General features: G+C 44.7%; 1 protein-coding gene across 2 annotated transcripts in view; it reads right to left on the reverse strand.

Moving 5' to 3' along the window:
* Positions 1-10,196, reverse strand: part of LOC123769020 (cell surface glycoprotein 1) — a 26,841-nt gene extending 16,645 nt beyond the window's left edge. The window contains exons 1-2 of one of the 2 annotated variants that reach the window (XM_045759980.2): positions 10,020-10,196; positions 5,445-5,562 (exon numbers count right to left, since the gene is read on the reverse strand). In XM_045759980.2, the coding sequence (XP_045615936.2) occupies positions 5,445-5,562; positions 10,020-10,073 (172 nt within the window). In that variant the 5' untranslated portion in view covers positions 10,074-10,196. The remainder of the gene's footprint in view (positions 1-5,444; positions 5,563-10,019) is intronic. The other variant, XM_045759972.2, reaches the window with a different exon arrangement.
* Between the last annotated feature and the right edge of the window lie 2,310 nt (positions 10,197-12,506).

Here is a 12,506-nt window from a genome sequence, read left to right on the forward strand (position 1 = left end):
TCATAATAACCAAAAAAAAATTAATAGCAATGATTATACTGGTGAAGTTGCAAGTCTTAAGTACCAATATTGGGGGAGTTTTTTTATTATTATTTTCTACCAGAGACGTGGCCACACATTTACAATGCTAACCAGCATATATACATTTTCTTATCCTCCATGGACAGGGTGAGAGATTTGTGAAAAATATAGTTCAGGGATTTATTGAACAATCAACCACAAAAAGTGATTGTAGTGCTTTTAAAATGCTAGGCTAAGCTACATACGTAAATACATAGATACACATATTTATGTATGCTACATAAAGTGTTCGATGTGTCTTTTACAGTGACATTAATGTGCATTTACAAAGGTGAAATGTAATTCTGATCAGCTTCCACATATACTTTATACACATACATACACACACACACCCTAGGGTCAACACTTGCAGCAGAGGAGCTCCAGCATATTTCAACAATCCTAAGTATTGTAGTACAGGTTGATGGTAGTGAGTGGTGTCCCAGAGAACATAAAGGTATAGTGCTCTTGAAAAATAGGTGAGATAACAGGAAAGTGCTAAGGGAAGTGAAAAATCGGATGAGAAAAAGTTGCCCTAGTGTTTACAGTGCAGAGAAGAACATTCAAGATGGCCACTGGCAAGAGGAAAAACAAAACAGAGCTTGATTTTGAGGGATTCAATGAAGAAAGCATTGATATTAGTAGTCTACATAACAAGTTGGTAAATTTAGATACTATAGTGAACTCTCATGTAGAAATAATTAGTAAATTGAAAGAAAGTAATGACCATTTGAATAGCAAAGTTTTATGTCTTGAGGGTTTAGTGAAAGACTTGCGCAAGGATAAGAATCAATTGGAAACAAATTGCAAAGCCATGGAAGAAGAAAATAAACTCTTAAAAATAGCTTTGGAAGAAGTTAAAGTAAATTTAAACATAAATGACTACAATAGGTTAGGCAAGGAAATTCAACAGGAGAAACAGCTTTTGTCAGCACAGATGGAGGAAGTTACACAGGGAATAGAACAGTGCAAGAAAGATATGCAACTCACTTATGCACAAGTGGCCAAGGAGAAGGAAAAAATAGAAGAAGCAGTAAAGGAAGTCAAACACTGCAGCAACCAAGATAAAACAAACATTAGGCTAGAAGTGAGGAAAGAATTGGCATCTAACCCGAAGTTGGTGCAAAACACAGTTGATCGGAGTAAGTCCCTGATCATTTTTGGCTGCAAAGAAAAGGCGATAACATCTAGGTCAGAAAGAGCTGTAGAAGAAGCTAAAGTAGTAGATAAAATTGTTGGCCTCGTGGAAGGTCTTACAAACAGAGAGAATGTGTGCGACTACAGGAGAATAGGCAGGTACGTAAAAGGGAAAGATCGACCTTTGAGGATCACCCTAAACGGTGCCAAACAGATGGAAGAAGTACTAAGGAATGCTAGAAAATTGCAAAGGGATGAGGATGGGAAAGGGTGGTCATTAAGACGAGATCTTTCAAAAGAAGATAGAGAGAAGCTGAAACTGAACCTCACCGAGGCAAAACATTTAAATGAGAGCAGGAATGAAGAAGAAATAAATTCTTTTTTCTACAAAGTGATAGGGGTAGGCAAACCAGTAAAGTGGTACATAAAGGCAAACCATCAAAATCAATAGAGAGAGGGGGAGTGAAGAATAAGGAGAGGGGGAACAAGTTCCTGAAGATTGCATACACCAACATAGATGGAGTGAGATCGAAGATACTGGAGTTAAGTGATGTAATACAGCTGCAGACACCAGACATTGTTGCACTCACGGAGACAAAACTTGAAGATGTAATTTTAAATGAGGTCATATTCCCAAGGGGCTACTCAATTTGGAGACGGGACAGAAAAATTAGGAAAGGCGGTGGCGTTGCTGTGCTGGTAAAAGAACACCTAAAGGTGAAGGAAATAATGACTGCCAATCCACAAGAAGTTGACATAATAGCACTAGAGATCTGCTATGAGGATGATAAACTAATGATGATAAATGCATATAGTCCACCGCCAAGCAGCACATGGTCAAAGGAGGAGCTAGATAGTAAACGTGAAGGTCTTATAACAATAATGAGAGAGATTATAGCGAGAGCGGATAACGATAGATCACGACTGTTGATAGTCGGTGACTTCAACTTGAAATCCATAGACTGGGAAGCATATGAAGCTAAAACAGAAGATTTTTGGACCTGTAAATTTGTAGACCTCATCCTGGAAACATTCTTGTATCAACATGTTAAACAAGCTACGAGGATGAGGGAAGGGGACGTTCCCTCCATGCTAGATTTGATATTTACCAGGAAGGAGGAAGAGATATTTGACATTCAGTACCTTCCTCCCTTGGGTAAAAGTGACCATGTCTTTTTGGGAATAAAGTATGCAATGCGTTATAAGCTGGAAGAAAATAAGGAGGTTGAAGCAGTTGAAAAACCAGACTTCAGGAGAGGACATTATGGTGACCTTAGAAATTTTTTTAGTGAGTATAATTGGACAGACTTGATGCTAGGCAAGGAAGTGAATGAGATGTATGGCAAGTTTTGTGAAATATATGATACAGGCACAAAAAAATTTATACCAAAACAGAGATGCAGAACTAGGAAACAGGATTGGTTCAATAGAAATTGCGAGAGGGCTAGAGACCGAAAGACACAAAAATGGAATCAATACAGGAAGAGGCCGAACCCCCAAACATACCAGCGATACAAAGATGGGAGAAACAACTACACGGCAGTGAGGAGAGAGGCAGAAAGAAATTTTGAAAAAGGGATTGCGGACAAATGTAAAACAGAACCAGGTCTATTCTATAAATTCATAAACAACAAATTGCAGGTAAAGGATAATATTCAGAGGTTGAAAATGGGAAATAGATTCACGGAAGATGAAAAGGAAATGTGTGAAACACTAAACGAAAAGTTCCAAAGTGTGTTTGTACAAAATGAAATCTTTAGGGAACCAGATACAATAAGAATTCCAGAGAACAACATAGAACACATAGAGGTGTCTAGAGACGAAGTGGAAAAAATGCTCAAGGAGCTCGGTAAGAACAAAGCAGCTGGCCCAGATGGCGTTTCACCATGGGTTCTGAGAGAATGTGCATCTGAGCTCAGCATTCCACTTCACCTGATCTTTCAGGCATCCCTGTGTACAGGAATCGTAGCAGGCGGGTGGAAACAGGCTAACATAGTTCCAATCTACAAAAGTGGCAGCAGGGAAGACCCCCTCAATTATAGACCTGTATCATTGACAAGTGTAATAGTGAAAGTATTGGAAAAACTAATCAAAACTAAATGGGTAGAACACCTAGAGAGAAATGATATAATATCAGACAGACAGTATGGTTTTCGATCTGGAAGATCCTGTGTATCGAATTTACTCAGTTTCTATGATCGTGCCACAGAGATATTACAGGAAAGAGATGGTTGGGTTGACTGCATCTATCTGGACCTAAAAAAGGCTTTCGACAGAGTTCCACATAAGAGGTTGTTCTGGAAACTGGAAAATATTGGAGGGGTGACAGGTAAGCTTCTATCATGGATGAAAAATTTTCTGACTGATAGAAAAATGAGGGCAGTAATCAGAGGCAATGTATCAGAATGGAGAAATGTCACAAGTGGAGTACCACAGGGTTCAGTTCTTGCACCAGTGATGTTTATTGTGTACATAAATGATCTACCAGTTGGTATACAGAATTATATGAACATGTTTGCTGATGATGCTAAGATAATAGGAAGGATAAGAAATTTAGATGACTGTCATGCCCTTCAAGAAGACCTGGACAAAATAAGTATATGGAGCACCACTTGGCAAATGGAATTTAATGTTAATAAATGTCATGTTATGGAATGTGGAATAGGAGAACATAGACCCCACACAACCTATATATTATGTGAGAAATCTTTAAAGAATTCTGATAAAGAAAGAGATCTAGGAGTGGTTCTAGATAGAAAACTATCACCTGAGGACCACATAAAGAATATTGTGCAAGGAGCCTATGCTATGCATTCTAACTTCAGAATTGCATTTAAATACATGGATGGCGATATACTAAAGAAATTGTTCATGACTTTTGTTAGGCCAAAGCTAGAATATGCAGCTGTTGTGTGGTGCCCATATCTTAAGAAGCACATCAACAAACTGGAAAAGGTGCAAAGACATGCTACTAAGTGGCTCCCAGAACTGAAGGGCAAGAGCTACGAGGAGAGGTTAGAAGCATTAAATATGCCAAAACTAGAAGACAGAAGAAAAAGAGGTGATATGATTACTACATACAAAATAGTAACAGGAATTGATAAAATCGACAGGGAAGACTTCCTGAGACCTGGAATTTCAAGAACAAGAGGTCATAGATTTAAACTAGCTAAACACAGATGCCGAAGAAATATAAGAAAATTCACCTTCGCAAATAGAGTGGTAGACGGTTGGAACAAGTTAAGTGAGAAGGTGGTGGAGGCCAAGACCGTCAGTAGTTTCAAAGCGTTATATGAAAAAGAGTGCTGGGAAGACGGGACACCACGAGCGTAGCTCTCATCCTGTAACTACACTTAGGTAATTACATATACAGATACATACATACATATATATACATTATACACACACATACATTTGTCTCTTTTACTCTGACAGGGTGAGATAGCTGATAGAGAAACTAGTATGCATTTGAGAACTTAACCACTGAAGGAGATTAAGGTGCTTTTATAAGCTCAGGTTATATAGTTACATCACATACATACATTGTATAATTGATACATTACATGGTCAATCTAGGGTACAAGTCCAATATATCATCAAGTGTTCCAGTACTCATATAGTAGTTACAGAGTTCAGCATACCTCAGTCCAGGAGGGCGAAAGTCAGTCAATATGGGACATTCTACAATATAATGTTCAAGTGAGTGCATGTTTTCTCTTTCACTAAGTTACAGTGTGAGTTAGGAGTTACAGTGGTAGCACAAGATACAGTGTGAGTTGGGAGCACAAGGTAGGAAACTATGAAGATGAAATTAGGTACTTTTTGGTTTTACTTTTGGATAAAGCATAGGTTGGAATTTTTTTTTAATTCATTAGGGAGTGAGTTCCATAAACTGCGTCCTATTATATGCATGCAGTGTTTGCATAGATTCAGTCTGACACTAGGAATATTAAAGACATATTCATTTCTGTTGTGGTGCTCATAGGTTCTGTTACATCTATCAAGAAAGATTCAGATCAGGATTAGCATTCAGGAACAAGGTTTCCTACATATAAATAGCACAAGAGAATGTGTGAAGTGAGTGTATATTCAGTATGTTTAAGGATTTAAATAGAGGGGCTGTGTTCTGTGAAGACAGAGTTTGTTATAGTTCTGAAAGCTGAATTTTGCTGGGTGATGATGAGCTTGAGATTATCTAAGCCTCACATCAATAGTAATAAATTAACATTAAATAAAAAATCTCAAACCTTTTAACTTGTCCAATGCTGAACAAATTACTTCAAAACTCTGTGTCAGTCCTTTCATGGTAGTTAAATCCACATTATGCTTCTTTAAGTCGTTATAAGCCAATTCAATGGCAAGAACCTGTCGAACAAAAGATATCCATAAAGCACAGGTTTTAAGATCTTATTCTCAATTTATTTCAAAATATAAAGTCTTATATATTGCGATGCCATGGCTAACAGGTACTATGTATAATATGATGAGGATTGTCCATTTAAACCTTTTTGGATTTTAACAACAAATAATTATATAAAGAACTTTACCCTGTCTAAACAAACTGATGTTTGAAACAATATACCAAAATAATGCTAAAAATAATTAAATTAATTTCTGAAATGCATTTTCAGTCAATGCTAAATATTCCCTTTCAACCAAAGTATTAAATGTACGTAATCAATTACTAGTGGAGCTGTCAATGGTCGGATGGATCATGGAATTTCAAGCTAACCCATTTCTCCTTCCGTATTGAAAATCAAGAGTTGATATGTTCCTCTCATCTAATCCACAACTTACTTATCCCAGTTATTTATATAATTAAATAAATGTATTAGGTATAAGTGTTCATATTTCCGTTAAGTGACATTTTTTTTTTTTTTAGTTCTTACACTATAAAAAACTGATGTCATGTTTCAAATCTTTAGTATTTAATTTGCATCTTAATTTGTTGCAGTGAATAACAGAACACAAATCATCGCCTGATACAGACAACCTTCCTGGGGTCAGGCAGTGTATCACTAGTGGCAGTGGTGCAGGTGTTGCTGGGGTCAAGTTGGGTACCACTGGTGTCTCCAGCTACTGTTGCTGGGGTCAAGTTGGGTACTACTGGTGTCTCCAGCTACTGTTGCTGGGGTCAAGTTGGGTACCACTGGTGTCTCTAGCTACTGTTGCTGGGGTCAAGTTGGGTACCACTGGTGTCTCTAGCTACTGTTGCTGGGGTCAAGTTGGGTAAAACTGGTGTCTCCAGCTACTGTTGCTGAGGTCAAGTTGGGTACCACTGGTGTCTCCAGCTACTGTTGCTGGGGTCAAGTTGGGTACCACTGGTGTCTCCAGCTACTGTTGCTGGGGTCAAGTTGGGTACCACTGGTGTCTCCAGCTACTGTTGCTGGGGTCAAGTTGGGTACCACTGGTGTCTCTAGCTACTGTTGCTGGGGTCAAGTTGGGTACCACTGGTGTCTCTAGCTACTGTTGCCGGGGTCAAGTTGGGTACCACTGGTGTCTCCAGCTACTGTTGCTGAGGTCAAGTTGGGTACCACTGGTGTCTCTAGCTACTGTTGCTGAGGTCAAGTTGGGTACCACTGGTGTCTCCAGCTACTGTTGCTGGGGTCAAGTTGGGTACCACTGGTGTCTCCAGCTACTGTTGCTGAGGTCAAGTTGGGTACCACTGGTGTCTCCAGCTACTGTTGCTGAGGTCAAGTTGGGTACCACTGGTGTCTCCAGCTACTGTTGCTGGGGTCAAGTTGGGTACCACTGGTGTCTCTAGCTACTGTTGCTGAGGTCAAGTTAGGTACCACTGGTGGTACTGGAGCAACTGTTGCTGGGGTCAAGTTGGGTACCACTGGTGGCACTGGAGCAACTGTTGCCTTGGTCAAGTTGGGTACCACTGGTGGCACTGGAGCAACTGTTGCCGGGGTCAAGTTGGGTACCACTGGTGGCACTGGAGCAACTGTTGCTGGGGTCAAGTTGGGTACCACTGGTGGCACTGGAGCAACTGTTGCCGGGGTCAAGTTGAGTACCACTGGTGGCACTGGAGCAACTGTTGCCGGGGTCAAGTTGGGTACCACTGGTGGCACTGGAGCAACTGTTGCCGGGGTCAAGTTGGGTACCACTGGTGGCACTGGAGCAACTGTTGCCAGGGTCAAGTTGGGTACCACTGGTGTCTCCAGCTACTGTTGCTGAGGTCAAGTTGGGTACCACTGGTGTCTCCAGCTACTGTTGCTGAGGTCAAGTTGGGTACCACTGGTGTCTCTAGCTACTGTTGCCGGGGTCAAGTTGGGTACGACTGGTGGTACCGGAGCAATAATTGCTGCTGTCAAGCCGTGCACCACTGGAACAACTATTAATAGGGTAAAACTGGGTACCACTAGAACAACTTGCTGCGGTCAAGCCGTGTACCACTGGTGACACTGGAGCAACTATTGCCTAGTATCAAGTCGGGTACAACTGGAACAATTGTTCCTGGGGTCATGCAGTGCACCACTGGAGCAACAGTTGTTCGGGTCAAGCCGGGAACCACTGGAGTAATTGTTGTCTGGGGTCAAGCCGGGTACCACTGGAGCAAGTGTTGCCTGGGGTCAAGCCGGGCACCACTGGAGCAAGTGTTGCCTGGGGTCAAGCCTGGTACCCTTGGAGCAACAGTTTTGGGGGTAAAGCAGAGTACCACTGGAGCAACAGTGTAAGGCGTCAATCAGGGTACCACTGGAGCAACAGTTGTTGGGGTCAAGCGGGGTACCAATGGAGTAACTCTTGCTTAGTGTCAAGCCGGATACCATTGAAGCAACTGTTTCCTGGGGTCAAGCCGGGTACCACTAGAGCACGTGTCGCCTGGGTTCAAGCCGGGTACCACTAGAGCCAGCGTTACCTGGAGACGGGTCGGATACAACTGGAGGAAGTCGTGGGGTCAAGCCGGGTACCACTGGAGCAAGTGTTGCCTGTGGTCAAGCTGGGTGCCACTGGAGCAAGTGTTGCCTGTGGTCAAGCTGGGTGCCACTGGAGCAAGTGTTGCCTGTGGTCAAGCTGGGTGCCACTGGAGCAAGTGTTGCCTGTGGTCAAGCTGGGTGCCACTGGAGCAAGTGTTGCCTGTGGTCAAGCTGGGTGCCACTGGAGCAAGTGTTGCCTGTGGTCAAGCTGGGTGCCACTGGAGCATGTGTTGCCTGTGGTCAAGCTGGGTGCCACTGGAGCAAGTGTTGCCTGGGGTCAAGCTGGGTGCCACTGGAGCAAGTGTTGCCTGTGGTCAAGCTGGGTGCCACTGGAGCAAGTGTTGCCTGGGGTCAAGCTGGGTCTGGGTCCAGCCGGGTGTGGGGTCCAGCCGGGTGTGGGGTCCAACCAGGTGTGGAGTCCAGCAGGGTGTGGGGTCCAGCCAGGTTTGGGTTCCAGCCGGGTGTGGGGTCCAGCCGAGTGTGGGGTCCAGCCGGGTGTGGGGTCCAGATGGGTGTTGGGTCCAGCCGGGTGTGGGGTCCAGCAGGGTCTGAGGTCCAGCAGGGTGTGGGGTCCAGCAGGGTGTGGGGTCCAGTAGGGTGTGGGGTCCAGCCGGGTGTGGGGTCCAGCCGGGTGTGGGGTCCAGCAGGGTGTGGGGTCCAGCCGGGTGTGGGGTCCAGCCGGGTGTGGGGTCCAGCCGGGTGTGGGGTCCAGCCAGGTGTGGGGTCCAGCCGGGAGTGGGGTTCAGCAGGGTGTGAGTTCCAGCAGGGTGTGGGGTCCAGCCGGGTGTGGGGTCCAGCCGGGTGTGGGGTCCAGCAGTGTGGGGTCCAGCCGGGTGTGGGACCAGCCGGGTGTGGGGTCCAGCAGGGTGTGGGGTCCAGCAGGGTGTGGGGTCCAGCCGGGTGTGGGGTCCAGCCGGGTGTGGGGTCCAGCCGGGTGTGGGGTCCAGCAGGGTGTAGGGTCCAGCAGGGTGTGGGGTCCAGCCGGGTGTGAGGTCCAGCAGGGTGTAGGGTCCAGCCGGGTGTGGGGTCCAGCCGGGTGTGGGGTCCAGCCGAGTGTGGGGTCCAGCAGGGTGTGGGGTCCAGCAGGGTGTGGGGTCCAGCCGGGTGTGGGGTCCAGCCGGGTGTGGGGTCCAGCCAGGTGTGGGGTCCAGCCGGGTGTGGGGACCAGCCGGGTGTGGGGTCCAGCAGGGTGTGGGGTCCAGCAGGGTGTGGGGTCCAGCCGGGTGTGGGGTCCAGCCGGGTGTGGGGTCCAGCCGGGTGTGGGGTCCAGCAGGGTGTGGGGTCCAGCCGGGTGTGAGGTCCAGCAGGGTGTAGGGTCCAGCAGGGTGTGGGGTCCAGCCGGGTGTGAGGTCCAGCAGGGTGTAGGGTCCAGCAGGGTGTGGGGTCCAGCCGGGTGTGAGGTCCAGCAGGGTGTAGGGTCCAGCCGGGTGTGGGGTCCAGCCGGGTGTGGGGTCCAGCAGTGTGGGGTCCAGCCGGGTGTGGGGTCCAGCAGGGTGTGGGGTCCAGCCGGGTGTGGGGTCCAGCCGGGTGTGGGGTCCAGCAGGGTGTAGGGTCCAGCAGGGTGTGGGGTCCAGCCGGGTGTGAGGTCCAGCAGGGTGTAGGGTCCAGCCGGGTGTGGGGTCCAGCCGGGTGTGGGGTCCAGCAGTGTGGGGTCCAGTCCAGCCGGGTGTGGGGTCCAGCAGGGTGTGGGGTCAGTGGGGTCAAGAACACAACCAACCCGTCCTGGAAGGTCACAACAGCTCCCCGGAGCCAGACTCATATAATATAAAGTTATTACAAGTTATATTTCTAGCGCCTCGCTCAGTTTCTTCTATAATACATACACGTATACATACATACATGTAATACATACATACATACAATGCTAAATACATATTACATCGCTCAGGAATATTGTCTCACCTCATTCAAGAACTTTTGGCGCTGGCTTATGCTTGGGCTGGTGCTGGACGCCATTGTCACTTGTAATAATACGAGGACTCAATAGAACTTAATGTGAAGGTACAAGTGAGAGAATGGCAGCAGCGGCGACCGTCGTCCTCGGAGGTTGACCAGCGACTGGCGCCACCTGACGCCCGGGCCCTCATGGCGCCCCAAGTCTCCTCAAACCGTTCAAGCTTCTATCGTCATATTCAAATTATCTAAACTTTTCCACATCAAACAAGTTTAAAAAATTGTTCCAGTTTCTAATCGTAATCATATAATTTAAATAATCGAATTGATAGATTTTTCTTAGTAGTTAGAAAGTGATCCAACGCTGCACTGAACCAAAGAGTAGCCTATGTATATATATTTTAAAATAAAAGTAATGTTTTTATATATTTTCCTAAACGGATTAAATGAAATATTAAGAAATATATAATTAACATCATGTAACAAATTTCTCTCATCGTAAATAAGTCAATTTGTGTTTTAATGTCATAGTGCATATTAATGCTTTATCTTAAAGTTTCAGCTTCTTGAAGGCAGTATATGCAGCCCTTCCTTCTCTTTCGTTAGTACTTTTAGTAACGATGAAGATCATAGTATATATATGACCTGATGTACAATTGCAAAGCAGAAATCGTTACTATTGTATTTGGAGAAACCGGAAAAGATTTTCTATATATATGTTTCAAAGACAACCTAACCTTCCCTTTCTAGGCCTAATTTTACGCTATCTGAGGCCTAATATAATACATATATGTGTTATACTAAGCCTATGAATATTTTTGTTGATTTACTAGCTATATATTTTTTCGGATTCTTATCAAGAGAATAGTACCAAATTCTACAATTGACTTGCCTTTTAGTCCATATTTGTCCTATGGTTCACATAGTTTCAAAAAGTTACTATCTAAACAGGAGGCTGGGTTTAGGCGCCCTGTTTGAGAAGGATCCTCCAGTGAGAATCATCACGTGTCACTGTGGTGCATGATCATAAAATCATCACGTGTCACCGTAGTGTATGCTCAGAGAATCATCATGTGTCACTGTAGTGTATGGTCAGAGAATCATCACTTGTCACTGGTGTATGGTCAGAGAATCATCACTCGTCACTGGTGTATGGTTAGAGAATCATCACTCGTCACTGGTGTATGGTCAGAGAATCATCATGTGTCACTGTAGTGTATGGTCAAAGAATCATCACGTGTCACTGTAGTGTATGGTCAGAGAATCATCACTTGTCAGTCACTGTGGTGTATGGTCAGAGAATCATCACTTGTCAGTCACTGTGATGTATGGCCAGAGAATCATCACGTGCCACTGTAGTACATGGTCAGAGAATCCTCACGTGCCACTGTAGTACATGGTCAGAGAATCATCACGTGCCACTGTAGTACATGGTTAGAGAATCATCACGTTTCATTGCAGTACATGGTCAGAGAATCCTCACGTGCCACTGTAGTACATGGTCAGAGAATCATCACGTGCCACTGTAGTACATGGTTAGAGAATCATCACGTTTCATTGCAGTACATGGTCAGAGAATCCTCACGTGCCACTATAGTAAGTGGTGTTACTATTCGAGGTAGCCTAGTCTGAACGCCTCTTGTATGAAAGTTCGATAGCTATTGATTTGCTGTATATTCGTTCATGCTGGTATATATAATTATATGTAACATAAGAAAGATAAATGTGAATGTGTTTTGTAACTCTAAGGAAGTGATTATTATGTGGTGAGAAGGTCTTCAAGGAGCAAGGATATTTTCCCGCCAAGGACATTTTCCCGCCAAGTGTGACGTCACCGAACCTTCTAGGATAGGAAGGAAACTATCAGGTGAGAGCGCCAAGCCATTACGACTGTATTGCTCTTGGAAGGGACTAGGATACGGATTTGGGATGGGACTAGAGGAAGGAATGGTGCTCAACCACTTCGACAGTCGAGGTTTAAACGCCGACCTACAGTTAGTTTAGTTCATTTATTATGCATCCCATACCCATCTTGTGGGCGGCGGTGGAAAGGGTTACAGAGGCACATAATGGGCTCAGGGACTGAACCCCACAATTCATTTAGCTAAGCAAGTTACAGTTTTGATGGGCTAGTTACAAAATTCAATGCACATCGTCACATCAACAATGGGCTCGAGATCGACCACAAGTACAGTTTCTAAATTAAGCACCTGACATGTGGAGAGCTAGTGTCACAATTGATATGTTTGTCCTGCACACCGCCCCCCATCCAGTGGGCAGCGGTGGATAGGTTACAATCACTCTTAGTTACTACCTACAGTTAGCAAACTGGGGATATTTGGCTAAAAATTTTAGCAGCAGATCATTTTGAATGAAATATCTACTCTTGATGTTACGCTTGAACATTTGTTGTAGAATTGTCTCTAAATTCACGTATCTTTTCGCACTCCATCACATAGTGACGGAGGGTGTGCGAATAATTTTGTTGACACAGTT

Source organism: Procambarus clarkii, chromosome 86 (assembly GCF_040958095.1).
Source record: "Procambarus clarkii isolate CNS0578487 chromosome 86, FALCON_Pclarkii_2.0, whole genome shotgun sequence".
NCBI classification, from domain to species: Eukaryota; Metazoa; Arthropoda; class Malacostraca; order Decapoda; family Cambaridae; genus Procambarus; species Procambarus clarkii.